The following is a 26,988-nucleotide window of genomic DNA, read 5'->3' on the forward strand; positions in this document are numbered from 1 at the left end:
TTTTTATTTCTACTTTGCACATTCTTCCATTGCAAAACTACCATTCCAGTATTTTACTTGCTATATTGTATTTACTTTGCCATCATGGCCTTTTTTTGCCTTTACCTCCCTTCTCACCTCATTTGCTCACATTGTATATAGACTTGTTTATTCTGCATTATTGACTGTATGTTTGTTTTTACTCCATGTGTAACTCTGTGTCGTTTTATCTGTCGAACTGCTTTGCTTTATCTTGGCCAGGTCGCAATTGTAAATGAGAACATGTTCTCAACTTGCCTACCTGGTTAAATAAAGGTAAAATAAATAAATAAAAAAAATACTGTATACTGTCTATATTAACCATGTGTACTGTATACTGTCTATACTAACCATGTATACTGTCTATATTAACCATGTATACTGTATACTGTCTATATTAACCATGTATACTGTCTATATTAACCATGTATACTGTATACTGTCTATATTAACCATGTATACTGTCTATACTAACCATGTATACTGTCTATATTAACCATGTATACTGTATACTGTCTATATTAACCATGTGTACTGTCTATACTAACCATGTATACTGTCTATGTTAACCATGTATACTGTCTATACTAACCATGTATACTGTATACTGTCTATATTAACCATGTATACTGTCTATACTAACCATGTATACTGTATACTGTCTATACTAACCATGTATACTGTCTATGTTAACCATGTATACTGTATACTGTCTATGTTAACCATGTATGCTGTCTATGTTAGGTATGAAGTATGTTTATGTGAATTGGTATGGCTGTATGGTTTTAAAAACCCAATCATGTTGTGGGTCCATCAGAACCATCAGAACATTGGGTGAATAACAAAAACACGAACACGACACAAGGGTTAAGGAAGGTGACAAGTGTTCTTTCATGCCTAGATGTATTTATGTGAGACCGTTGCAAACAGGCCGCAGCTATTACAATGTCAGATGGTGAGGCCCAGACAGTGAAGCGCATTGAAGTGCCTCAGCTGGAATCCAAGAACAATTTCACAGGTTTATCTTTGTCCTCAAGGATACAGGGAAGGGACAAAGACACGTAAACAAGATGGCGCCTCGGGTTATACTTACAGTAGCTGTTACTCTGTGACAACGGAAAGAACCGTGACCTCTGTGAACACAGGAGTACAGCTGCAGTTGTCTTGACATATTCTGAAATGTCCTATTGTCAACATGAAACCATCTCATCGTGACAGCGCAAATTAGGAGGGTCCTTCTTGAATTGTGGTGGTAATGCTGTGCCTGGACTTTAGCACCATGTTAAAACACTTTAAAATGCTAAAATAATGACAATACGGTTATTTAATAAGAAAACAACATATATATATACATTTATACTTGGGGCGGCAGGTAGCCTAGTGGTTAGAGCGTTGGGCCAATAACCGAGAGGTTTCTGGTTTGAATCCCCGAGCTGACAAGATCTTCCCCTGAACAAGGCAGTTAACCCACTGTTCCCTGGGAGGCTGTCAATTTAAATAAGAATGTGTTCTTAAATGACTTGCTTGGTTAAATAAATAAAATTATACTGCAAAAACTACTGGGGGCGAACAAATTGGCTTATCCCAATGCTGATGTGTAGATATGTAGTGACACGATTTGAGTAGATACTTATTTCAGTAATTAAACAAAAGCATTATGTTTACAGAAAATATACAGAGAAAAGAAATCAACAATTCCTACAAATAGTTTAAATAATTTGTCTCATGTCATTGGTGTTACATTGTGTCAGTGGTGTTACATTGTGTCAGTGGTGTTACATTGTGTCAGTGGTGTTACATTGTCAGTGGTGTTACATTGTGTTACATTGTGTCAATGGTGTTACATTGTGTTACATTGTGTCAGTGGTGTTACATTGTGTTACATTGTGTCAGTGGTGTTACATTGGTGTTACATTGTCAGTGGTGTTACATTGTGTTACATTGTGTCAGTGGTGTTACATTGTGTTACATTGTGTCAGTGGTGTTACATTGTGTTACATTGTGTCAGTGGTGTTACATTGTGTTACATTGTGTCAGTGGTGTTACATTGTGTTACATTGTGTCAGTGGTGTTACATTGTGTTACATTGTGTCAGTGGTGTTACATTGTGTTACATTGTGTCAGTGGTGTTACATTGTGTTACATTGTGTCAATGGTGTTACATTGTGTCAGTGGTGTTACATTGTGTTACATTGTGTCAGTGGTGTTACATTGTGTTACATTGTGTCAGTGGTGTTACATTGTGTTACATTGTGTCAGTGGTGTTACATTGTGTCAGTGGTGTTACAGCACAGGTTGTTGGAGGGGCCACATTCTATGTTGCACAATACAACTTTACACATACTGTACCACATACTGTACCTGATAAAATACATTTCCTGGTGGCTAAAAACCTAATAGTTCACATAATTTCAGTTTGTGACAAAAGCAATTATAGCGTTGAGAATCATTGTACCATCAAAACCAGTGTGAAATATATTTTCCGTAACCAAAAATATTTAAAAAATATTGTGTTTTTCAGCTGTTTGAAGCTGGTGTACAAAACTGAACGTAAAGATGCAACAACAAAACTTAAGAACGGGAAACATAGAAATAGCGGAGATAGAACAGATCTACCACTTATTAGGCTTGCTTTCAATGAGAATGACAACTCTATAACAGATATTTCTATGTGAATTTGGTCAGGTCGCCCAAAAAGCTACGTACTGCAGCTTTAAACTAGAGATATCTGGCCTTCCGCATCTGGCGAGCAACAGGGAGACATCCCGAAAACTGCCCCCCTCCCGCCCAAAAAACAAGTTGTGCCCCCCCCCCAAAGAAAAGTTGTGCCCCTCCCCCAAAAAGAGTTCAACATGTCAAAAAAACTAAAAACTATTTAGCATTTTTATAAATCTCCTAGAATTAGCACAGACACTTCAAAACCGTATTCCCTACTATTTATGATTTGACTGTCTTTTTCCTATTTAGGAATGTGCTATTCAATGCGTTTCTATGTGCTATAGTAGTAAAGGCTAAATTCAATATTTGATCAAACCTACAGGGGTCCTAAAATTCAAACTCAAATAGCTAAATGATCCATAGTATGAACATTAGGAATGCTTTATTTAAAAGCACGATTACATGATACAAATGAACATGAGATTGTCATTCTGTCCTTGCTCAAACATACATACCATACATGCATCATACTTGGATGTACATGGTGTCAGACTGACCTGCGGAGGAGGGTGCTATTGTCATCAGGAAGCCATAAACAAAGGGTTACGCACCCTGGGGGGGTTTTGTCCCCTCCTCTGCCCTCGTTGATAGCCTGCCTTCTACACACACCTCTACTTCCAAATACAGATCTTTTAAAATAATCAGAGTGACTTTTTTATCGGCTCATCTCCATATAGGGCTGAACAACAGCCTTTATAAAGGGGGATGCCGGTCTGGAGAGAAACAGACCAGGGAGACACAAAGCACAGGACTGTCATCCTACAGGTAAGCACATGGAGGCCGTCGGATGAGGAACATAATGATTAAAGGACCTAACAACGATGATTCCCACAGCATCACAAGGCACCAATCAGCAAATACATAGCTGGTCAGGTGATTGATGCTGGTCTTTGTATTTGTCTATTTCATTCTCAGCAGAGATCCTTTCTACCAAACCAAGAGGTCTGACCAACAACAGGTAAGGAACGTAAACTTCTACACTAAGGTTGACTAAGGCATAGGCCTACATATATATATATTTAAAGTCACGGCATGCATTTTCTTTGTTGAGAAATAGATTTTATAGTTTCCTTAACTGTATCTGCAATGAATTGAAGAGCACGTGTTGAGGACTGAAGACAGCAGTCTCTCTAGCTTGAGATCAACTTGTTAAAAATCACGAAATTTCACCTCGACATGTGTCAGAGTCACCCTCTCTAGATTGAGATCAACTTGTCATTCAGGTCAGGTCAGTCTCTCTAGTTTGAGATCAACTTGATATTCAGGTCAGGTCAGTCTCTCTAGCTTGAGATCAACTTGTCATTCGGGTCAGGTCAGTCTCTCTAGCTTGAGATCAACTTGTCATTCAGGTCAGGTCAGTCTCTCTAGATTGAGATCAACTTGATATTCAGGTCAGGTCAGTCTCTCTAGCTTGAGATCAACTTGATATTCAGGTCAGGTCAGTCTCTCTAGCTTGAGATCAACTTGATATTCAAGTCAGGTCAGTCTCTCTAGCTTGAGATCAACTTGTCATTCAGGTCAGGTCAGTCTCTCTAGCTTGAGATCAACTTGATATTCAGGTCAGGTCAGTCTCTCTAGATTGAGATCAACTTGATATTCAGGTCAGGTCAGTCTCTCTAGCTTGAGATCAACTTGATATTCAGGTCAGGTCAGTCTCTCTAGCTTGAGATCAACTTGTCATTCAGGTCAGGTCAGTCTCTCTAGCTTGAGATCAACTTGATATTCAGGTCAGGTCAGTCTCTCTAGATTGAGATCAACTTGATATTCAGGTCAGGTCAGTCTCTCTAGCTTGAGATCAACTTGATATTCAGGTCAGGTCAGTCTCTCTACCTTGAGATCAACTTGATATTCAAGTCAGGTCAGTCTCTCTAGCTTGTAATCAACTTGTTATTCAGGTCAGGTCAGTCTCTCTAGCTTGAGATCAACTTGATATTCAGGTCAGGTCAGTCTCTCTAGCTTGAGATCAGTGTGTATTTCAACCAGAACACCAATTGAGAATCCTAGCCAAGAGTAACATTTTATTGAAGCCATACAAATATTATTATGACACGATCATTAAGCATTATAAGACTTGCCATAAGTGACTATGAACTGCTTATAATATGTAAGTATTGTTGCGAACAGCGGGGCAGGGAAACGAACCCGCGAACAGCGGGGCGGGGAAACGAACCCGCGAACAGCGGGGCAGGGAAACGAACCCGCGAACAGCGGGGCAGGGAAACGAACCCGGGGCGCTGGGGAGAAAAGGCAAACACATCGCACTGATAGGGTTACCTCACTTAGGGGGAATTGTAACATGGCTCACATTAGTGAGGCTCGTTACCCATCCAGCTCTGAACAGGAAAGAAGCATCCCAGTGCTTCGACCACTTCTAGCCCCCCTCACACGGCTGTCTGCGCGTTCCCTCATGACCACCAATCCACTTCTAGCCCCCCTCACACGGCTGTCTGCGCGTTCCCTCATGACCACCATTCCACTTCTAACACCAATGTTGACTTACTGAGAATTGTAACTTGGCTCGTATTAGCAAGTATTGGATGCAGTATTCTATTACAAGAAGCTGGAGTTATTACCAGTCATGTAGAACCTATTGTAAATTGTCATATAGAAAGACAACATATATGTTGAATTATGAAACATTATAAGGACTCATACATATAACAGTAATGACAATACATTATAACTGTATAACCACAACCCATTAACACAAAATAAACCATGTCAGCATCTCATTCAAATGGAATTGACTTATACAGCATTAACTATTACCTAATGATTCTAAGACTGAAGGTCTTTATACAACATTAACTATTACCTAATGATTCTAAGACTGAAGGCCTTTATACAGAATTAACTATTACCTAATGATTCTAAGACTGAAGGCCTTTATACAGAATTAACTATTACCTAATGATTCTAAGACTGAAGGCCTTTATACAGAATTAACTATTACCTAATGATTCTAAGACTGAAGGCCTTTATACAGAATTAACTATTACCTAATGATTCTAAGACTGAAGGCCTTTATACAGAATTAACTATTACCTAATGATTCTAAGACTGAAGGCCTTTATACAGAATTAACTATTACCTAATGATTCTAAGACTGAAGGGCCAATCCCTGTGATGTAAATAAACTGTCTTCTTTAGCATTGTACTCCACAAAAACACGTATTCAGTGTGAAACAAAACTGCAAATCAATTCAGACTGCACAGAATAAATATTATTTTAAAACTATTTTTTTATTTAACCCTTATTTTACCATCTAAGTTGACTGAGAACACATTCTCATTTACAGCAACAACCTGGGGAATAGTTACAGGGGGGATGAATGAGCCAATTGTAAACTGGTGATGATTAGGTGGTCATGATGGTCAGATTGGGAATTTAGCAAGGACACCAGGGTTAACACTCCTACTCTTAGAATAAGTGCCATGGGATCTTTAGTGACCACTGACAGTCAGGACACCCCGTTTAACATCCCATCTGAAAGACCACCCTACACAAAGAAATGTAACCAATCACTGCCCTGGGGCATTGGGATATTAATTTTTAGACCTGAGGAAAGAGTGCCTCCTACTGGCCCTCCATCACCACTTCCAGCAGCATCTGGTCTCCCATCCAGGGACTGAGTTTGAGTTTATTTTTATTTTTACAGGGACAGTGCACATTAATCAACATTTCAGTAAAAGTGCCGGTTTTAGCCAACCGGCTAATTTTCAACCGCAGTCCCTGGGCAGGTTATTAAAAACAATTACAATATAGACAATAGCAACATAGAACAAGCAAGACATAGCATACAGACAGAGCAACATAGGACAAGCAAGACGTAGCATACAGACAGAGCAGCATAAAACAAAAAGCAGCAAGACAAAATTCATAAAAGCAACAAAGTGTTTCCACACCTCACAAGCTACAGACAACAGACAACATGGAGAGCGGCAACACTCAGCTAGGGACCATGTTCACAAATCTGATTGACCTTTAGCCATGTCTTCAAGCATTTTGTAAAAGTGTGATATGTGGTGCAGTTATGTGTGTCTGATGGCAGTGTATTCCAGACATGGGAAGCTCTCACAGAGAATGCAGATTTACTAAAGGTGCTTTTCCTTAGGGGAACTATACAGTCACCTCTCATGGCAGACCTTGTGGATCTGCTGCCATATGTCTGGGTTTTTTGTTTAACAAAAAGGACCAACCCTGCTTAGCTTCAGAAGCAAGCCAGCAGTGGTATGCAGGGTGGTAATGCTGCTGGCCTTACTACTACTAATGTCAGAATGGGATATCAGAATGGGATATCTTGAATGAAACTGTGGATGGATGTAGATATCGTCTGTTCCTCCCTGTCCAGATTTCAGGATGGGGGACATGGTTATGGAGGAGTTCGGGGCAGCAGCTCCCTTTCTGCGTAAACCAGACAAGGAGAGGATGGAATGCCAGACTAGACCCTTTGACATAAAAAGGGAGTGCTATGTGCCTGACCCTGAGGTTGAGTACGTCAAGGGCACAATCACCACCAGAGATGGGGACAAAATCACAGTTAACACGGAGTTCGGGAAGGTGAATGTTTTAATAAAATGCTTTTACCGTGGCTAGACAACAGGAACAATATGTAGTCTATATAATGATTAATGTTATTTTTCCTTTACTGATTATTAAATAGAATACCGCTGTACTTTGAAAATGAAATGAAAAATAAACTGTGGAAATGTAATTTACTCTTCTTTCAGACTGTTGTCGTGAAGGAGATTGACTGCCACCCCCAGAACCCGCCAAAGTTTGATAAAATTGAGGACATGGCGATGTTCACCTTCTTGCACGAGCCCGCTGTGCTGTTTAACCTCAAAGAGCGTTACGCAGCCTGGATGATCTACGTAAGTAATGACCTGCCTGCTCTCCATTATATCAAAACATCGATTCAAATGAATAGAACTTCAATCTGCACCTTTCTCGCGTCTTCCACAGACCTACTCAGGGCTGTTCTGTGTCACTGTCAACCCCTACAAGTGGCTGCCGGTGTACGATCAGTCTGTTGTCAATGCTTACAGAGGCAAGAAGAGGACTGAAGCTCCTCCTCATGTGTTCTCCGTCTCAGACAACGCCTACCAGTACATGCTATCAGGTAAAATGCAACTGTTGTTTTCTAAGTACATTTAAAACATCAAACTATTATTTGGTAAAGTGCTATTTACTGATAATCCATTTTCTTTCAACAGACAGGGAAAACCAGTCTGTCCTCATCACGTAAGCACCTCAACCAAAAGGTTTTTATCAATTATGAGGCTATTTCCAATTAGGAGAAATGTTGAAAAATCCACATTTGTATTTCCATTCCCAGTGGAGAATCCGGTGCTGGAAAGACTGTGAACACCAAGAGAGTCATTCAGTACTTCGCCAGCATTGCTGCTGTTGCTGGGAAGAAAAGTGCAGCTGAAGAAAAGAAGGTCCATCCTAAATGAAACACTTCCTGGCTGCATGAGCATGTTGAACAAATTCATTGCGCAGCAGGGTAGCCTAGTGGTTAGAGCGTTGGACTAGTAACTGGAAGGTTGCAAGTTCAAACCCCAGAGCTGACAAGGTTCTGCCCCTGAACAAGGCAGTTAACCCACTGTTCCTAGGCTGTCATTGAACATAAGAATTTGTTCTTAACTGACTTGCCTGGTTAAATAAAGTTAAATAAGGTTAAATAAAGGTACAATAAAAATAATACATTGAGATATTCATGACAGAAATGTAACATGATAATATGGATGTTGGTTTTGTAGGGGACTCTGGAGGATCAAATCATCCAGGCCAATCCTGCACTGGAGGCGTTTGGTAATGCCAAGACCATCAGGAATGACAACTCCTCCCGATTCGTACGTTTGTCCCTCTTGTTTGAGAACATGTCTTTTTATCAAATCCTACCATCATATTGTCAGGTGCATATGTACCTATTCATTAATATGTTGGTAAAACCTTACAGGGTAAATTCATCCGAATTCATTTTGGAGTCACTGGGAAGCTGTCCTCTGCTGACATTGAGACTTGTAAGTAAAAGTTCAATTTGATCAGGTTTAAACAAATCTCTTTTGACAACAGATTCATACAATACACATTCACTTTTTCATGCATATCAGATCTTCTGGAAAAGTCACGTGTCACTTTCCAGCTCAAGGCTGAGAGAGACTACCACATCTTCTACCAGATTCTGTCCCAAAAGAAACCAGAACTGCTAGGTGAGTAATAGACCACTCAATTAGGTACTGAACACTATATCAGTGCCTCTCAATAACAGTTCGACCGATTATGATTTTTCAACGCCGATACCGATTATTGGTATCGGCTGGTGGTTCCTTTTAATATGAGTCTTCAATGTACCCAGGTAAGAAGTTTTAGGTTGTAGTTATTATAGGAATTATAGGACTATTTCAAATATCAAACCATAGACTTAGTTATAACATAATAACACACAGAAATATGAGCCTTTGGTCATTAATATGGTCAAATCCAGAAACTATAATTTCTTTCAGTGAAATATGTAACCATTCCGTATTTGATCTAACGGGTGGCATCCCTAAGTCTAAATATTGCTGTTACATTGCACAACCTTCAATGATATGTCATAATTATGGAAAATTCTGGAAAATTAATTACGGTCTTTGTTAGGAAGAAAGGGTCTTCACACAGTTCGCAACGAGCCAGGCAGCCCAAACTGCTGCATATACCCGGACTCTGTTGCTCAGAACTCAAGAGAAGTGACACAATTTCCAAGTTAAAAGAAATTCATGTTAGCAGGCAATATTAACTAAATATGCAGGTTTAAAAATATATACTTGTGTATTGATTTTAAAGAAAGGCATTGATGTTTATGGTTAGGTACACATTGGTGCAACAACAGTGCTTTTTTCTCGAATGCGCTTGTTACATCATCACCTGTTAAGCAAAGTGATTCGCTGATAAATTAACCGCTTTGATTATATGCAACTCAGGACAAGCTAGTTAACCTAGTAATATCATCAACCATGTGTAGTTAACTAGTGATTATGTGAAGATCGATTGTTTTTTTATAAGATAAGTTTAATGCTAGCTAGCAACTTACCTTGGCTCCTGCTACACTCACATAACAGGTAGTTTAATGCTAGCTAGCAACTTACCTTGGCTCCTGCTGCACTCGTGTAACAGGTAGTTTAATGCTAGCTAGCAACTTACCTTGGCTCCTGCTACACTCACATAACAGGTAGTTTAATGCTAGCTAGCAACTTACCTTGGCTCCTGCTGCACTCGTGTAACAGGTAGTTTAATGCTAGCTAGCAACTTACCTTGGCTCCTGCTGCACTCGTGTAACAGGTAGTTTAATGCTAGCTAGCAACTTACCTTGGCTCCTGCTACACTCACATAACAGGTAGTTTAATGCTAGCTAGCAACTTACCTTGGCTCCTGCTGCACTCGTGTAACAGGTAGTTTAATGCTAGCTAGCAACTTACCTTGGCTCCTGCTGCACTCGTGTAACAGGTAGTTTAATGCTAGCTAGCAACTTACCTTGGCTTCTACTGCATTCGTGTAACAGGTAGTTTAATGCTAGCTAGCAACTTACCTTGGCTCCTTGCTGCACTCGTGTAACAGGTAGTTTAATGCTAGCTAGCAACTTACCTTGGCTTCTACTGCACTCGTGTAACAGGTAGTTTAATGCTAGCTAGCAACTTACCTTGGCTCCTTGCTGCACTCGTGTAACAGGTAGTTTAATGCTAGCTAGCAACTTACCTTGGCTCCTGCTGCACTCGTGTAACAGGTAGTTTAATGCTAGCTAGCAACTTACCTTGGCTCCTTGCTGCACTCGTGTAACAGGTAGTTTAATGCTAGCTAGCAACTTACCTTGGCTCCTTGCTGCACTCGTGTAACAGGTAGTCAGCCTGCCACACAATCTCCTCGTGGAGTGCAATGTAATCGGCCATAATCGGTGTACAAAAATGCAGATTACCGATTGTCGTGAAAACTTGAAATCGGCCCTAATTAATCGGCCATTCCGATTAATCGGTCGACCTCTACTCTCAACCTCAGGTCTGTGGACCAGCACCAGTCCTTGAGATGTTACTGTTGTCAGTTAAATTAGCTGCCACAGTTACAAAAAAAAAGATTGAGAAACAATGCATAATAAACAGTACCCTAAACACATTCAACTGTGCTGTTGAAATCTTTTCAGAGATGCTCCTCATCACCAGCAATCCCTATGACTACGCCTTCATCTCCCAAGGCGAGATTAAAGTAACTTCCATTGATGATTCTGATGAGCTAATGGCTACTGATGTAAGTCAATTTTCATGACAATTTACATTTATCTCACCTTGCTCATCTGTCCAACTTTCTATCCAATGCAAAAATGTTATTTTATTCTGAACTAGGATGCCTTTAATGTGCTGGGCTTCTCTCAAGAAGAGATTAATGGCATTTACAAGCTGACTGGGGCCATAATGCACTACGGCAACATGAAGTTTAAGAACAAGCAGAGGGAGGAGCAAGCAGAATCTGATGGCACTGAGGGTGAGGAAATAAAACCTCTCACTTTAATATATAGGATCTTTGAAAAATCGAACGGTCAGAATGCCTCCTCCTACAACCATAAAACCTTTCCTTTCCAGATGTTGACAAAGTCGCATATCTGATGTGCCTGAACTCTGCGGACCTAGTCAAGGGGCTGTGTCACCCAAGGGTCAAAGTAGGAAATGAATGGGTCACCAAAGGTCAGAGTGTCGACCAGGTGAGTCTAAAAAAACGTTGTACATTTCCAGAAGCTAATAATTGTGAAAACTTCTGTTTAGAGTTGCTAATATTTTAATTCCCCCATTGAGCAGGATGTTAAGTCCAAGATTAGGCCTAATCTGTGTCTGGGAAACTGTCCCTATTCGTTCATGTTGAACCTATGTTTTAGTAATTCATTTTCTCTCTATATTTTATAGGTGTACTACTCTATTGGTGCACTGTCAAAGAAAATTTACGAGAACATGTTCCTCTGGATGGTGATAAGAATCAACCTTACTCTGGACACCAAGAACGCTCGGCAGCATTACATTGGTGTGCTGGACATTGCTGGCTTTGAGATCTTTGATGTGAGTGTTTGATGTAGGCTATATTTCGTAAAAATAACCAATCATGGGCCTCCCAAGTGGCGCAGCGGTCACTACAGACAAGGGTTCGAACCCAGGCTGTGTCACAACTGTCCATGATCGGGAGTCCCATAGCGCGGCGCACAATTGGCCCAGTGTTCGTCCGGGTTACAGTAGGGTTTGGCCTAGGGGGACTTTACTTGGCTCATTGCGCTTTAGCGACTCCTTGTGTCAGGCCAGGCGCCTGCAGGTTGACTTCTATCGTCAGTTGATTAGTGTTTCCTCTGGCACATTGGTGCTTCTGGGTAAAGCAGGCGGGTGTTAAGGAGAATGGTTTGGAGGGTCATGTTTCGGAGAATGCACAACTCGACCTTCACCTCTCCCAAACCCCCTCGGGGAATTGCAGCGATGAGACAAGATCGTAATTGAATCGCAATTGGATATCACAAAATTGGGGAGAAAATGGGGGTAAAATACAACAACAACAACAACAAAAAGAACACATCATAAAATGATAAAACATCACAGCAACATGAAGTAACTACGAGCTTCTATTCCAGTTCAACACCTTTGAGCAGCTGTGCATCAACTTCACTAATGAGAAGCTGCAACAGTTCTTCAACCACCACATGTTTGTGCTGGAGCAGGAAGAGTATAAGAAAGAGGGCATCGTCTGGGAGTTCATTGACTTCGGCATGGACTTGGCTGCCTGCATTGACCTCATTGAAAGGGTTGGTGTCTTCAGTTTTGTAGTAGTTTATATGAAGTGTCCTGAGTTATCTTTGAGATTTCAAAACATTTAACGGGAGTACTTTTTAAAATGAGCATTACAAGGGAAATCTTCATAGACAAATGATTCTGATATTTAATCACTATGCTTTTCCCTTAGTACTAATGGATTTCCACTCCTTCCACCAGCCCATGGGTATCATGTCCATCCTTGAAGAGGAGTGCATGTTCCCCAAGGCCAGTGATTCTACATTCAAAGCTAAGCTGTATGACACACATCTGGGAAAAAACGCATGTTTCCAGAAACCCAAGATTGTCAAGGGAAGACCGGAAGCCCATTTCTCCCTGGTTCACTACGCTGGCACTGTTGACTACAACATCGGTAACTGGCTGGTGAAGAACAAGGACCCGCTGAATGAGACTGTGGTCGGACTGTTCCAGAAGTCAAGTCTTAAGTTCTTGTCCAATCTCTTTGCAAGCTATGCTGGTGCAGAAGGAGGTACTATATGTTTCTATCTGCTAAGACTACAAACCACTAAAGTAAATAACATTTGGCATGATAGAACAGAGGAGCGACAAGTAGCCTATCGGTTAGAGTGTTGGGGCAGTTAACGAAAGAGGAGCGACAAGTAGCCTAGCGGTTAGAGTGTTGGGGCAGTTAACGAAAGAGGAGCGACAAGTAGCCTAGCGGTTAGAGTGTTGGGGCAGTTAACGAAAGGTTAAATGTTCGAATACCTGAACCGACATGGAGTAAGGCACTTAAAACTAATTTACTCCAAAACATTTCACTGCACCTATCCGGTGTATGTGACAATAACAACATCTATAATCTAAGTGTTCTGTGGTTATCAGGTGAAGACAATAACAACATCTATAATGTAAGTGTTCTGTGGTTATCAGGTGAAGACAATAACAACATCTATAATCTAATTGTTCTGTGGTTATCAGGTGAAGACAATAACAACATCTATAATCTAATTGTTCTGTGGTTATCAGGTGAAGACAATAACAACATCTATAATCTAATTGTTCTGTGGTTATCAGGTGAAGACAATAACAACATCTATAATCTAATTGTTCTGTGGTTATCAGGTTAAGACAATAACAACATCTATAATCTAATTGTTCTGTGGTTATCAGGTGAAGACAATAACAACATCTATAATCTAATTGTTCTGTGGTTATCAGGTGAAGACAATAACAACATGTATAATCTAAGTGTTCTGTGGTTATCAGGTGAAGACAAAGCGGCTGGAGGAAAGAAGAAGAAAGGCTCTTCCTTCCAGACGGTGTCTGCACTGCACAGGGTAGATCTGACATGAACATTAATCTAGCTTTTCACATAGCACCATATTACATTACATTTGAGATGTCAGTATGTTGTGGATTGGCATGTTAGCATTTAATGCCATTGTGACTCGTGAGGTACTCTTGAGACTCATTCACTGATGGAGAATTCTACATTTGTCATACTGACAGGAGAACTTGGGTAAACTCATGACCAACCTGAGGTCTACTCACCCTCACTTTGTGCGTTGCCTCATCCCCAACGAGACCAAGACTCCTGGGGCCATGGAGAATCCTCTGGTCATGCACCAGCTACGCTGTAACGGTGTGCTGGAAGGCATCAGGATCTGCAGAAAGGGCTTCCCCAACAGGATCCTGTATGCTGACTTCAAACAAAGGTAAATAAGGTTATATATTTTCTTTCTAACAGGAAAGGAGGGCCTTTTGAGTCCCTTTGACAATTTAAGTAGAAATTGTTTTAAGCCCGTTTAGATTAAATGAAGTGCCCTTTAATATAGTCCACATGGAAAATTCAATAAATCAGATTTGCTAAAGTACAGAATTCCTTAAGATGTGCATCCTATGCGACCTCTCGGGAAGATTTTAACCAACTCAATAGCAACATTAATCCAAGTTTTCACCATAATTCTAAAGCCCTAGTTTGTTGCTTTGATATCTGAAGAGTATTATTTATAATAATAATAATAATAATAATAATAATAATAATGTGAAGGTCTGTTACATGAACCGAACTGAAACTGTTCCTTCAAAAATGAGAAGAAAAACAACATGGACATCCAATAGTGTAAAAGTAGATGAGCTGGTTCTACTCTTTTTGCTCATTTTCTGATGTTTTGTGGTGGGAAACGGAGTGGGTGAAGCACAACATGTCAACACTGTTAGCCATAGATAGACAGGCTAGAAATGTCCATTTCCTTGTGAAGATTGCATTCAATTGCCCTTCCCTGTTGCACACAATAAGCTTCCATTCCCCCCTTACAAGGCGAATTATGAATGATTGAAGATTAAGTCGTCAACCCTATCACTTTATTTGAGACTTAATGATAGTACTTATGATAGTCTTTTTTTTTTTTACCTTTTGAGATGGGAAAACATGTTTTTGTTAAGATGTGCTGTTTATGAAAGAATGTTCAAATTAAGTGAAATAAAACGTACAGCACCAGTCAACTCATTCAAGTTTTTTACAAGTTTTTTACAAGTTTTTTACAACTATTTTACAACTATTTTACAACTATTTTCTACATTGTAGAATAATAGTGAAGACATAAAAACTATGAAATAACACATATGGAATCATGTAGTAACCAACAATATACAAAGTACCAACAATATATTAAAGTATTGAGAGGATGCCAAGTGTGTGCAAAGCTGTCATCAAGACAAAGGGTGGCTACTTTGAAGAATCTCAAATATATTTTGATTTGTTTGACACTTTTTTGGTTACTACATGATTCCATATGTGTTATTTTATAGTTTTGATGTCTTCACTATTATTCTACAATGTAGAACATAGTAAAAATAAAGAAAAACCCTGGAATGAGTGTCAAACTTTTGACTTGTAATGAATATTGAAGACAATTGTTTGGTGATTTTCATTCAGATACCGCATCCTCAATCCAAATGCCATCCCTGAGGGTCAGTTCATTGACAACGTGAAGGCGGCCGAAAAACTGCTGGGCTCTCTGGACATTGACCACACCCAGTACAGATTAGGACACACTAAGGTAAGTTCTCTAAATAGACGGAAGGCAATATGGCCTGTTGGATCAGGAGGGAAAGATAGGACCAACTAAAGGGTCCTAGCAACATATTGCCATTACACCACTATCACCAAAACCAGGCCAACCTGAGCAATACCCACAGAGTTGTACTAGAGAACTGATGCAATGGCCACTTCTATGATAGAATGATCAGCGCCATTGAGGACAATCTATTTTAAAGAGGTCAACTTCCATGTGTGTATTATTGGAAGTTCGTAAATAAACTGAAAAGGTTCATACTAGCACCTACTAAGCTGGAGTGCACAATCTAGAAGTATAAAAGCAACATAGTTGGTGATTTACCGCCACCTGCTGTTACTGAATGCTAAGGAATATAATTAATTGGCTGCTGTTACTGAATGCTAAGGAATATAATTAATTGGCTGCTGTTACTGAATGCTAAGGAATATAATTAATTGTCTGCTGTTATTGAATGCTAAGGAATATAATTCATTGGCTGCTGTTACTGAATGCTAAGGAATATAATTAATTGGCTGCTGTTACTGAATGCTAAGGAATATAATTCATTGTCTGCTGTTATTGAATGCTAAGGAATATAATTCATTGGCTGCTGTTACTGAATGCTAAGGAATATAATTAATTGGCTGCTGTTACTGAATGCTAAGGAATATAATTAATTGGCTGCTGTTACTGAATGCTAAGGAATATAATTAATTGGCTGCTGTTACTGAATGCTAAGGAATATAATTAATTGGCTGCTGTTACTGAATGCTAAGGAATATAATTCATTGGCTGACCCCTGCTGATCTGAATGGAATTCTGTGATCTGTAAAATCATTGATGTGTACTGCATATATACACACCTTTATCTCTCTCTCTCTTTATTAGGTGTTCTTCAAGGCTGGTCTCCTGGGTACCCTTGAGGAGATGAGAGATGACCGTCTTGCTCTCATCATCACCGGCATGCAGGCCAGAGCACGTGGTCTACTTGCCAGGATTGAGTTCCAGAAAATTGTTGACCGCAGGTTGGAAAAACAATAGATAGAACTTCTGCAGACAATATGGTGGAGGTGGAAAAGGTTGTATGACAAGCTAATTTTATAACAATTTCACAGGGACGCCTTGCTTGTGATCCAATGGAACATTCGTGCCTTCATGGGCGTCAAGAATTGGCCCTGGATGAAGATGTTCTTTAAGATCAAACCTCTGCTGGTTTCAGCAGAGACTGAGAAAGAGATGGCCAACATGAAGGAAGAATTCCTGAAGCTTAAAGAGCTTTTTGCTAAAACGGACGCCCGTAGAAAGGAGCTGGAAGAGAAGATGGTCTCCCTTCTCCAAGAGAAGAACGACCTGCAAATGGCAGTCCTGTCTGTGAGTAAAAGACACATTGCTAAACTACTTTGATTTAACTTTAACGGCACTAGTCCCTTTTGTTGCATTCGCATCCTTTGTAAAAAAAAAAAAGGCCTTTCGAGTTCTTAGCATGACTGAGGCACAATCCCAAACCAGCTTTAACTCCTTTGAAGGTTCATCTGTTGCCACACTGCAAAACTCAAAGGGTGACTTCCAGAGCAGAGTAGGATAATAATAATAATAATCAATAAACCCGATCAACTACAGGACACGTTCGTGACTTCAATGATGCAATTTAAGGAAAAAAGTACAATAATGAAAATGTATTTTATAAATTCTTTCAAGATATAATAAGATACAAGATTAACTAAATCTAAACCTCAATAACAGTTAAACATTTCATTTTGTTACATGTTTCACACTTTGAAAATAAGACACAAACAAATGCTGGTGTCATATCATTAGGCGAGACTTTGCATTATTTCATATGACATTGGGCCAAGTCCAAACATATTCCGATGCATGTTGGGATAGCGCTTTGCCCTGGAGCCTACGGAGGGGCTGGTCAAAGGGTCGGAGGGTCTCTAATTTTCACTCCCTCGGCTTTGTGAATATGGAGGAGACACTTGTGAACGTGCAAATTGAGGGCTTACTACGGGAAGGGACTGGTTTGGGATTCACAAAGAGAAAAAAACAAGAGAGGGATGAGACATGATTTGATAAATCGATATGTCAGACAATTAATTAATACAGAATATTTTACAAACCAACCAAATTTCTGAAATTGGACAGGATTTGATATATACTTACAATATATTGACACGTTGACAGTCAGAAGACACTCTAGGTGATGCTGAGGAGAGATGTGAGGGGCTGATCAAGAATAAGATCCAGCTCGAGGCCAAAGCCAAAGAGCTGACCGAGAGGCTGGAGGATGAGGAGGAGATGAATTCAGAGCTGACTGCTAAGAAGAGGAAGCTGGAGGATGAGTGCTCAGAACTCAAGAAGGACATTGATGATCTGGAGCTCACTCTGGCTAAAGTGGAGAAGGAGAAGCACGCCACAGAGAACAAGGTCAAAGTTTCTCTTCATTCTTGGGTTGTTAAAACTCTGGATGATGATAAGTGTAATGACACAAGTGTTTCTTTTAGGTTAAAAACCTGACTGAGGAGATGGCAGCTCTGGATGAAATCATTGCTAAGCTGACCAAGGAGAAGAAGGCTCTGCAGGAGGCTCATCAGCAAACATTGGATGACCTGCAGAGTGAGGAGGACAAGGTCAACACGCTGACCAAGGCCAAAGCCAAACTGGAACAGCAAGTTGATGACGTGAGAATCGAATTAGTCTTGATAAAAATGACAACATATTTAGTCATATCCTAACACAATAGGCTACAGTAAATGGTTTACTCCTAATATTGTTTAATATATCCTTTATCAGCTTGAAGGCTCTCTGGAGCAGGAGAAGAAGGTGAGGATGGACCTTGAGAGAGCCAAGAGAAAGCTGGAGGGAGATTTGAAGTTGACCCAGGAGAGCCTAATGGACCTGGAGAACGACAAGCAGCAGATGGAGGAGAGGATGAAGAAGTAAGATCACAAATCAATTCAACTGTTTACATACTAATATTATTTTTTAGCAGAAAAGACCACAACTCCCCAAAAAATAATTAATCATTTTCACTCATCAGGAAGGACTTTGAGATGAGCCAACTCAGCAGTAAGATTGAGGATGAGCAGGCAATGAGTGCTCAGCTTCAGAAGAAACTGAAGGAGTTGCAGGTATTCCAATATTATCGGTGAAAATATCTTTCTGTTACACTTGATTATGTTCTGCTTTTACCAGAAAAGTTGAATTCCGACCATTTCAGGCCCGCATTGAGGAACTGGAGGAAGAGCTGGAGGCCGAGAGAGCTGCCCGTGCCAAGGTGGAGAAACAGAGGGCAGACTTGTCCAGAGAGCTGGAAGAGATCAGCGAGAGGCTGGAGGAGGCTGGAGGAGCCACTGCTTCCCAGATTGAGATGAACAAGAAGAGGGAGGCTGAGTTCCAGAAGGTGCGTAGAGACCTTGAAGAGGCTACTCTGCAGCATGAGGCTACAGCTGCCACTCTGAGGAAGAAAAATGCTGACAGTGTAGCTGACCTGGGAGAGCAGATTGACAACCTTCAGAGAGTGAAGCAGAAGCTGGAGAAGGAGAAGAGTGAGCTCAGGCTGGAGCTAGATGACGTGGTCTCCAACATGGAGCAGATTGTCAAGACTAAGGTCAGTGGATTAATCATTATGAAATACAAGCATTTTATGAGATCAGATAGATATCGCAAATGGCACTGCACATGTCCTTAGTTTCAGAGATATGATCTATGAAGGTTTTGCTGCATTATATCTATTTTTTAAAACACATTTTCAGACAAACTTGGAGAAAATGTGCCGCACTCTAGAGGACCAGATGAGTGAATACAGGACGAAAGCTGAAGAAGGACAGCGATCCATCAATGATTTCACCATGCAGAAAGCAAAGCTTCAAACTGAGAACGGTACAACAACTTAACATGAACATTCACACAAACCGCTACAATGAATAGCCACATCCACAATAAGAGACTGGTTTAAATAATTAAAAATCGATGAAAACAGGTGAACTTGCCAGACAACTGGAGGAGAAGGACTCTCTGGTCTCCCAACTGACCAGGGGTAAGCAGTCCAATGTTCAGCAGATTGAAGACCTCAAGAGACAACTGGAGGAGGAAGTCAAGGTATTTATACAATAAATGTAGAATCTGCTATCCAACTACTTTCATCCTGCGGCATAACTACATGTTATTTTTTGACATTTATTTTCCAAGGCAAAGAACGCACTCGCCCATGCAGTGCAGTCTGCTCGCCATGACTCGGACCTGCTGAGGGAGCAGTATGAGGAGGAGCAGGAGGCCAAGGCTGAGCTGCAGCGCGGCATGTCCAAGGCTAATGCTGAAGTGGCTCAGTGGAGAACCAAGTATGAAACTGATGCCATCCAGAAGACCGAGGAGCTTGAAGAGGCAAAGTAAGGATGTTTTCTTTCTTTCAAGGCTATTCAACCTTGGCTGAATGAGCGATGCACAACAGTATATGATGAATGATACATGAATTACGTGATAAACAACCATTATATATATAGAGAGAGAGAAATAAAGTCAGATGCTCTGAAATGAGCTTCCCATCCATGTCGATCTAGGAAGAAGCTGGCCATTATATATATAGAGATACATAGAGAGAGAGAAATAAAATCAGATGCTCTGAAATGAGCTTCCCATCCATGTCGATCTAGGAAGAAGCTGGCCATTATATATATAGAGATACATAGAGAGAGAGAAATAAAATCAGATGTTCTGAAATGAGCTTCCCATCCATGTCGATCTAGGAAGAAGCTGGCCATTATATATATAGAGATACATAGAGAGAGAGAAATAAAATCAGATGCTCTGAAATGAGCTTCCCATCCATGTCGATCTAGGAAGAAGCTGGCTCAGCGTCTGCAGGATGCAGAGGAAGCTGTGGAAGCTGTTAATGCTAAATGCTCCTCCCTGGAGAAGACTAAACACAGACTCCAGAATGAGATTGAAGATCTCATGGTGGATGTGGAGAGATCCAATGCGGCTGCTGCCGCTCTGGACAAGAAGCAGAGGAACTTCGACAAGGTATTATTATGGGACACTTTTATTACAATACATGATCTTTTTTTTATTTTTTTTTATTTCACCTTTATTTAACCAGGTAGTCTAGTTGAGAACACCTTTATTTAACCAGGTAGGCTAGTTGAGAACACCTTTATTTAACCAGGTAGGCTAGTTGAGAACACCTTTATTTAACCAGGTAGGCTAGTTGAGAACACCTTTATTTAACCAGGTAGGCTAGTTGAGAACACCTTTATTTAACCAGGTAGGCTAGTTGAGAACACCTTTATTTAACCAGGTAGGCTAGTTGAGAACACCTTTATTTAACCAGGTGGGCCAGTTGAGAACAAGTTCTCATTTGCAACTGTGACCTGGCCAAGATAAAGCGTAGCAATTCGACACAAACAACAACACAGAGTTACACGTGGAGTAAACAAACATACAGTCAATAGTATGGTAGAAAAAAAGAAAACAAAAAGTCTATATACAGTGAGTGCAAATTAGGTAAGTTAAGGAAATAAATAGGCCACGGTGGCGAAGTAATTACAATATAGCTATATAATATATAATTGAACACTGGAATGGTAGATTGGCAGAAGATGAATGTGCAGGTAGACATACTGGGGTGCAAAGGAGCAAAATAAATAAATACCAGTATGGGGATGAGGTAGGTAGATGGGCTGTTTACAGATAGGCTAAGTACAGGTGCAAATAATCATATGCTGTTTATTCAAACCATTTACAATACCTGTGTGATTCTACTAGGTCCTGGCTGAATGGAAGCAGAAGTTTGAGGAGTCTCAGACTGAGCTGGAAAGCTCCCAGAAAGAGGCCAGATCTCTCAGCACTGAGCTCTTCAAACTCAAGAACTCTTATGAGGAGTCTCTGGATCATCTGGAGACCATGAAGAGAGAGAACAAGAACCTACAAGGTCAGAGCATCAGTATTATTGCCATTTCAGCCAATCATTTCAATATTATTACAGAGATTTGTTATCACAAGATACTGATGTACATTTGTCTTTTTCTCCCCCACACAGAGGAAATTTCTGATCTGACTGAGCAACTTGGTGAGGGAGGAAAAAGCATCCATGAGCTGGAGAAGGTCCGTAAACAGCTGGAGCAGGAGAAGGCTGAGATACAGACTGCACTAGAGGAAGCTGAGGTGAGACTGGAAGATATTTACTGGTAGGGATAGACACCATTTACTAAGGCTAAAATACTAGAATATTTTACATACAATGTGTGTTGTTCCCATAGGGCTCCCTCGAGCACGAGGAGGGCAAGATCCTGAGAGCACAGCTGGAGTACAACCAGGTCAAAGCTGACATTGAGCGCAAACTGGTGGAGAAGGATGAGGAGATGGAGATGAATAAGAGGAACCAACAGAGAGTGGTGGATACCCTGCAGAGCTCCCTGGAGTCAGAGACTCGCAGCAGGAATGAAGCTCTCAGGCTGAAGAAGAAGATGGAGGGAGATCTCAATGAGATGGAGATCCAGCTCAGCCAGGCTAACAGGCAGGCAGGAGAGGCCCAGAAGCAACTTAAGGGTCTTCATGCCCATCTGAAGGTAACACTTCCACAGCATTTAATCCAGAGTTGGGGTCAATTCCAATTTAATTAGAAATTACAATTCAATTCTTGAATTTAGGTTGAATTAAATTCTTGAATTTAGTTTGAATTAAATTCTAATTTCATGACCAAGTTATAATAATAATAGGACTGTTTGAATTGTAAATCAATTTCATATTTGTGTAAGAGGGCGGCAGGTAGCCTAGTGGTCAGAGCGTTGGACTAGTAACCGAAAGTTTGCTAAATCAAATCCCAGAGCTGACAAGATAAAAATCTGCTGTTCTGCCCCTGAACAAGGCAGTTAACCCACTGTTCCTAAACAATTATTGAAAATAAGAATTTGTGCTTAACTGACTTGCCTAGTTAAATAAAGGTAAAACATATATAATTGTTTGGGATAATTGAGAATTACATTCTTGGAATTGAATTATCTCTGATTTTAAAGACTAAACTTGAATTTTAATTGAATTAAATTTACAGGGAGATGGAATTGAATTAGAATTGAATTAGTGGAATTGACCGCAATCCTGATTTAATCTTAAACACAATACCTACTACATTGTTTATTATGAAGACCAAGCCAAAAACAACGATTGTCAAACAGACCTGGGGTCATTTGGGGGACCTCTTTCTAACAAAACCAAAATTCTCTCCACAGGATTCTCAACTGCAGCTGGATGATGCTCTACGTGGTGGTGATGACCTGAAGGAGAACATTGCCATTGTGGAGAGACGCAACAACCTGATGCAGGCTGAACTGGATGAGCTGAGAGCCATGGTTGAGCAGACTGAGAGAGGCCGCAAACTGGCCGAGCAGGAACTGCTGGATGTTAGTGAGAGAGTTCAGCTACTGCACTCTCAGGTAAGGCATTGATAGACAACAATAGATAGCCTTACTAAATATACACAACTTGAAAATGTTGAAGATAATATGAAAGTAATTCCTTAAAACATATGTGTAGAACACCAGTCTGTTGAGCCAGAAGAAGAAGCTAGAGGGCGACACATCCCAGCTTCAGACTGAAGTGGAGGAGGCAGTCCAGGAGTGCAGAAACGCTGAGGAGAAGGCCAAGAAGGCCATTACTGATGCTGCCATGATGGCAGAGGAGCTGAAGAAGGAGCAGGACACCAGTTCTCACCTGGAGCGCATGAAGAAGAACATGGAGCAGACCATTAAGGACCTGCAGCACCGCCTGGATGAAGCTGAACAAATTGCCATGAAGGGAGGCAAGAAGCAGATCCAGAAGCTGGAGGCCAGAGTAAGTGTTTGAGACTAACCTACCTTGTATTCTATAAATAAATAAATAAATATTAATTCATATTTCTAGCTTCAATGTTGAATGTCATTGTAACGACATGATTGGAAATAAAGTTAACATCCGTTATATTTTACTAGGTGAGGGAGCTAGAGACTGAAGTGGAAAGTGAACAAAGGAGAAGTGGCGATTCTGTGAAAGGAGTCCGTAAATATGAGAGACGCATCAAGGAACTCACCTACCAGGTACATCAAAGTTGCACTATGAACTATGAACTATGAACTATGAATAAAATGAAGCTTAATATATGACCCTTGTTTTCCCCCTTGTTTACTTACTGGTGCAGACTGAGGAAGACCGTAAAAATTTGAGCCGTCTGCAGGACCTGGTGGACAAACTGCAGCTGAAGGTCAAATCCTTCAAGAGAACAGCAGAGGAGGCTGTAAGTATAAAACCTTTCATCGTCCAACTGATGCATCATTTATGAATTGTTGCGATTGCTAGAGACTAAATCATCCATATTCTTTTTCACAGGAGGAACAAGCCAATTCCAATTTGGGCAAATTCCGCAAGATTCAGCATGAACTGGATGAGGCAGAGGAGAGGGCTGATATTGCTGAGTCTCAGGTCAATAAGATGAGAGCCAAGAGTCGGGATGTCGGCTCCAAGGTCAGTAGTTGCTGTTTTAATCTTTAATGAATTATAATTTCAAATCAAATGTATTTATAAAGCCCTTCGTACATCAGCTGATATCTCAAAGTGCTGTACAGAAACCCAGCCTAAAACCCCAAACAGCAATGCAGGTGTAGAAGCACGGATTTAATGACTCCCCCCCCATGTAATGAATGGCTGAAGCCTTTTAAGGCATATGATATCCAATAGCCATAATATCATTTAACATCTGAATAGCTACGTTTATATGAATTCATTTGCGGGCATCCATTGTGTTCTAAAACTATACAAGACAGGATCAACTCTAAACGTAATAGCCAACTGCTAATGGTCCCAACGGTTTCATAGATACATTTCCTGAAGAAAAAAAAAGGCCCCCACTTAACATGAAATATATTTCCATGGTAGTTTTATAAGTACGTACAGTGTAATAACAGTCACAGATTTATACTTCATACCTGTTGCAGTGCCAGACGTTCATTTATTTGATAAACTCATTCAAATTAAAGGACAACTTCAATATCAACTTTGATTTGTCAACCTTGTGTCTATCATAGCTTCAAGTCATTCCCTCGGTAGAACATCACTGAAGAGTATTATGTTATAGGGTGATTACCCATAGCATTATAATTACTAACAATTATACTGTATGTAATAAAACCACTACGCAACATTGATATTCATGCTTTCACTTACTGAATTTGGTCTTTAGTAAGAATATGTACCTACACTGCAAATTCCACTGAAACACTGTACCTACCTATGGTAATACCACTCTACCTACCTATGGTACTACCACTCTACCTACCTATGGTAATACCACTCTACCTACCTATGGTACTACCACTCTACCTACCTATGGTAATACCACTCTACCTACCTATGGTACTACCACTGTACCTACCTATGGTACTACCACTGTACCTACCTATGGTAATACCACTCTACCTACCTATGGTACTACCACTGTACCTACCTATGGTAATACCACTCTACCTACCTATGGTACTACCACTGTACCTACCTATGGTAATACCACTGTACCTACCTATGTAGGAATGGTACTACCACTGTACCTACCTATGTAGCTACTACCATGGTAATACCACTGTACCTACCTATGTAGGAATGGTACTACCACTGTACCTACCTATGTAGCTACTACCATGGTAATAGCACTGTACCTACCTATGGTAATACCACTCTACCTACCTATGTAGGAATGGTAATAGCACTGTACCTACCTATGTATCTACTACCATGGTAATAGCACTGTACCTACCTATGTATCTACTACCATGGTAATACCACTCTACCTACCTATGTAGGAATGGTACTACCACTGTACCTACCTATGTATCTACTACCATGGTAATAGCACTGTACCTACCTATGTATCTACTACCATGGTAATAGCACTGTACCTACCTATGTATCTACTACCATGGTAATACCACTGTACCTACCTATGTAGGAATGGTACTACCACTGTACCTACCTATGTAGCTACTACCATGGTAATACCACTGTACTTACCTATGTAGGAATGGTACTACCACTGTACCTACCTATGTATCTACTACCATGGTAATACCACTGTACCTACCTATGTAGGAATGGTAATAGCACTGTACCTACCTATGTATCTACTACCATGGTAATAGCACTGTACCTACCTATGTATCTACTACCATGGTAATACCACTGTACCTACCTATGTAGCTACTACCATGGTAATACACAGGATCTAAAGGAACTGGGACCATTTAAAAAAACTAACAGATTTGATGTAATATCTACAGTTTAAGAATCAAATTAAACTACTGTTAATTTTACTTGAATTGTTCATTGGACAATATTGCAACTATAAAAGGTATTGTAAACTTTGAATTGATTACATAGCAGATCTAAGGAGAAGCAGGACCAGTACAGGGTTGGTATCTGTATGGGGACAACATGATGTTCATAGTTCATTCCAAGTGTATACTACTTACCTGTTGAAGCTTATTGTAATTGTAACGTATATGACAAAATAAAGGTTTTCCAGTAGGATTACACATCTCATAGACAATCTATCTTCTCTGTCACAGAAAGGAAAGGATGAGGAGTGAGACATAGAGTTGTGATCCTGCTCCCAGGTCAGTTGCTTTGGTTATCATTTGCACACTTCCTGGTTTCAGTGGTCACTTACAATGCAATTACATCGTTTTTTTGGAGATGTTTATTGTAATAAGGACAGTAGTTGAAATTAAAGCAATAGCCAAATGAATTTAATGTTAATTTAATTATTTGATTTGACATCATTGCACCTTTAAATGTTGCTAATAATAACAAAGTGAATTTGTTAGAAAACACAGTTGGTGTAAATGTTTTATTCAATGAACAGTGTTTTAGTGCAGCATAAACACTCATTGGAGTTGCCTCATTGGGTCTTGAAATGTAAATGACACAAAGTATAAAATACAAAATGTTTCCAGAATATAGAGCTAATTTTCACAACCTTTATCTACCTTCTGCCACAGAAAGGACACGATGAAGAGTGAAGCTCTCAGACGGACCGTTCTGAAAATCTCCTGACTTTAGTTTCTCTCTATTCTCCATGTAACATGAGCGGAATAAAGACAATTGAAATTGCATCTCTGTGTATTGCTTGTAATATGTTACGCTGTGTGCGAAAAAGGTTTTTTCATGTCTGGTATAGACGTAAAGAGTTTGTGTTGATGCTATTAAGAATAGGAATTATGTAAACACTGATTTTAATAGAATATATTGATAACTTACCTCAAATGGTACCAGAGAAAAAGACGTTTAACAGATACATGTATCGCCTACATTATTATAATATTGTAGTAATACAGTGAGCTCCAAAAGTATTGGGACAGTGCATGTTTTATGTGTTTGTTTTGGTTCTGTA

The 26,988-nt window shown here is 40.1% G+C and overlaps 1 protein-coding gene across 2 annotated transcripts; it reads left to right on the forward strand.

Annotated features, from left to right (window-relative positions):
* Positions 1–3,440: 3,440 nt before the first annotated feature.
* Positions 3,441–26,710, forward strand: LOC109879242 (myosin-7-like). 2 transcript variants are annotated; one of them, XM_031805096.1, is made up of 40 exons: positions 3,441–3,501; positions 3,652–3,694; positions 7,089–7,297; positions 7,468–7,611; positions 7,703–7,859; positions 7,954–7,981; positions 8,076–8,181; positions 8,503–8,595; positions 8,703–8,766; positions 8,857–8,955; positions 10,920–11,023; positions 11,119–11,257; positions 11,356–11,474; positions 11,674–11,823; positions 12,381–12,551; positions 12,739–13,048; positions 13,786–13,856; positions 14,029–14,234; positions 15,458–15,581; positions 16,467–16,603; positions 16,694–16,949; positions 17,763–18,005; positions 18,083–18,259; positions 18,372–18,517; positions 18,619–18,709; positions 18,799–19,188; positions 19,334–19,460; positions 19,561–19,679; positions 19,770–19,966; positions 20,417–20,600; positions 21,342–21,507; positions 21,616–21,740; positions 21,836–22,144; positions 22,805–23,008; positions 23,109–23,405; positions 23,543–23,647; positions 23,749–23,844; positions 23,937–24,071; positions 26,165–26,212; positions 26,597–26,710. In XM_031805096.1, exons 3-39 carry the CDS (start codon positions 7,097–7,099, stop codon positions 26,183–26,185), a joined length of 5,811 nt encoding a protein of 1,936 aa, XP_031660956.1. In that variant the 5' UTR covers positions 3,441–3,501; positions 3,652–3,694; positions 7,089–7,096; the 3' UTR covers positions 26,186–26,212; positions 26,597–26,710. The 2 variants fall into 2 exon arrangements, with proteins under 2 accessions (XP_031660956.1, XP_031660957.1); XM_031805097.1 differs by having other exon boundaries at positions 3,471–3,501; positions 3,655–3,694.
* The last annotated feature ends 278 nt before the right edge of the window (positions 26,711–26,988 follow it).

This window comes from Oncorhynchus kisutch, linkage group LG25, assembly GCF_002021735.2.
Source record: "Oncorhynchus kisutch isolate 150728-3 linkage group LG25, Okis_V2, whole genome shotgun sequence".
Lineage (NCBI taxonomy): Eukaryota > Metazoa > Chordata > Actinopteri > Salmoniformes > Salmonidae > Oncorhynchus > Oncorhynchus kisutch.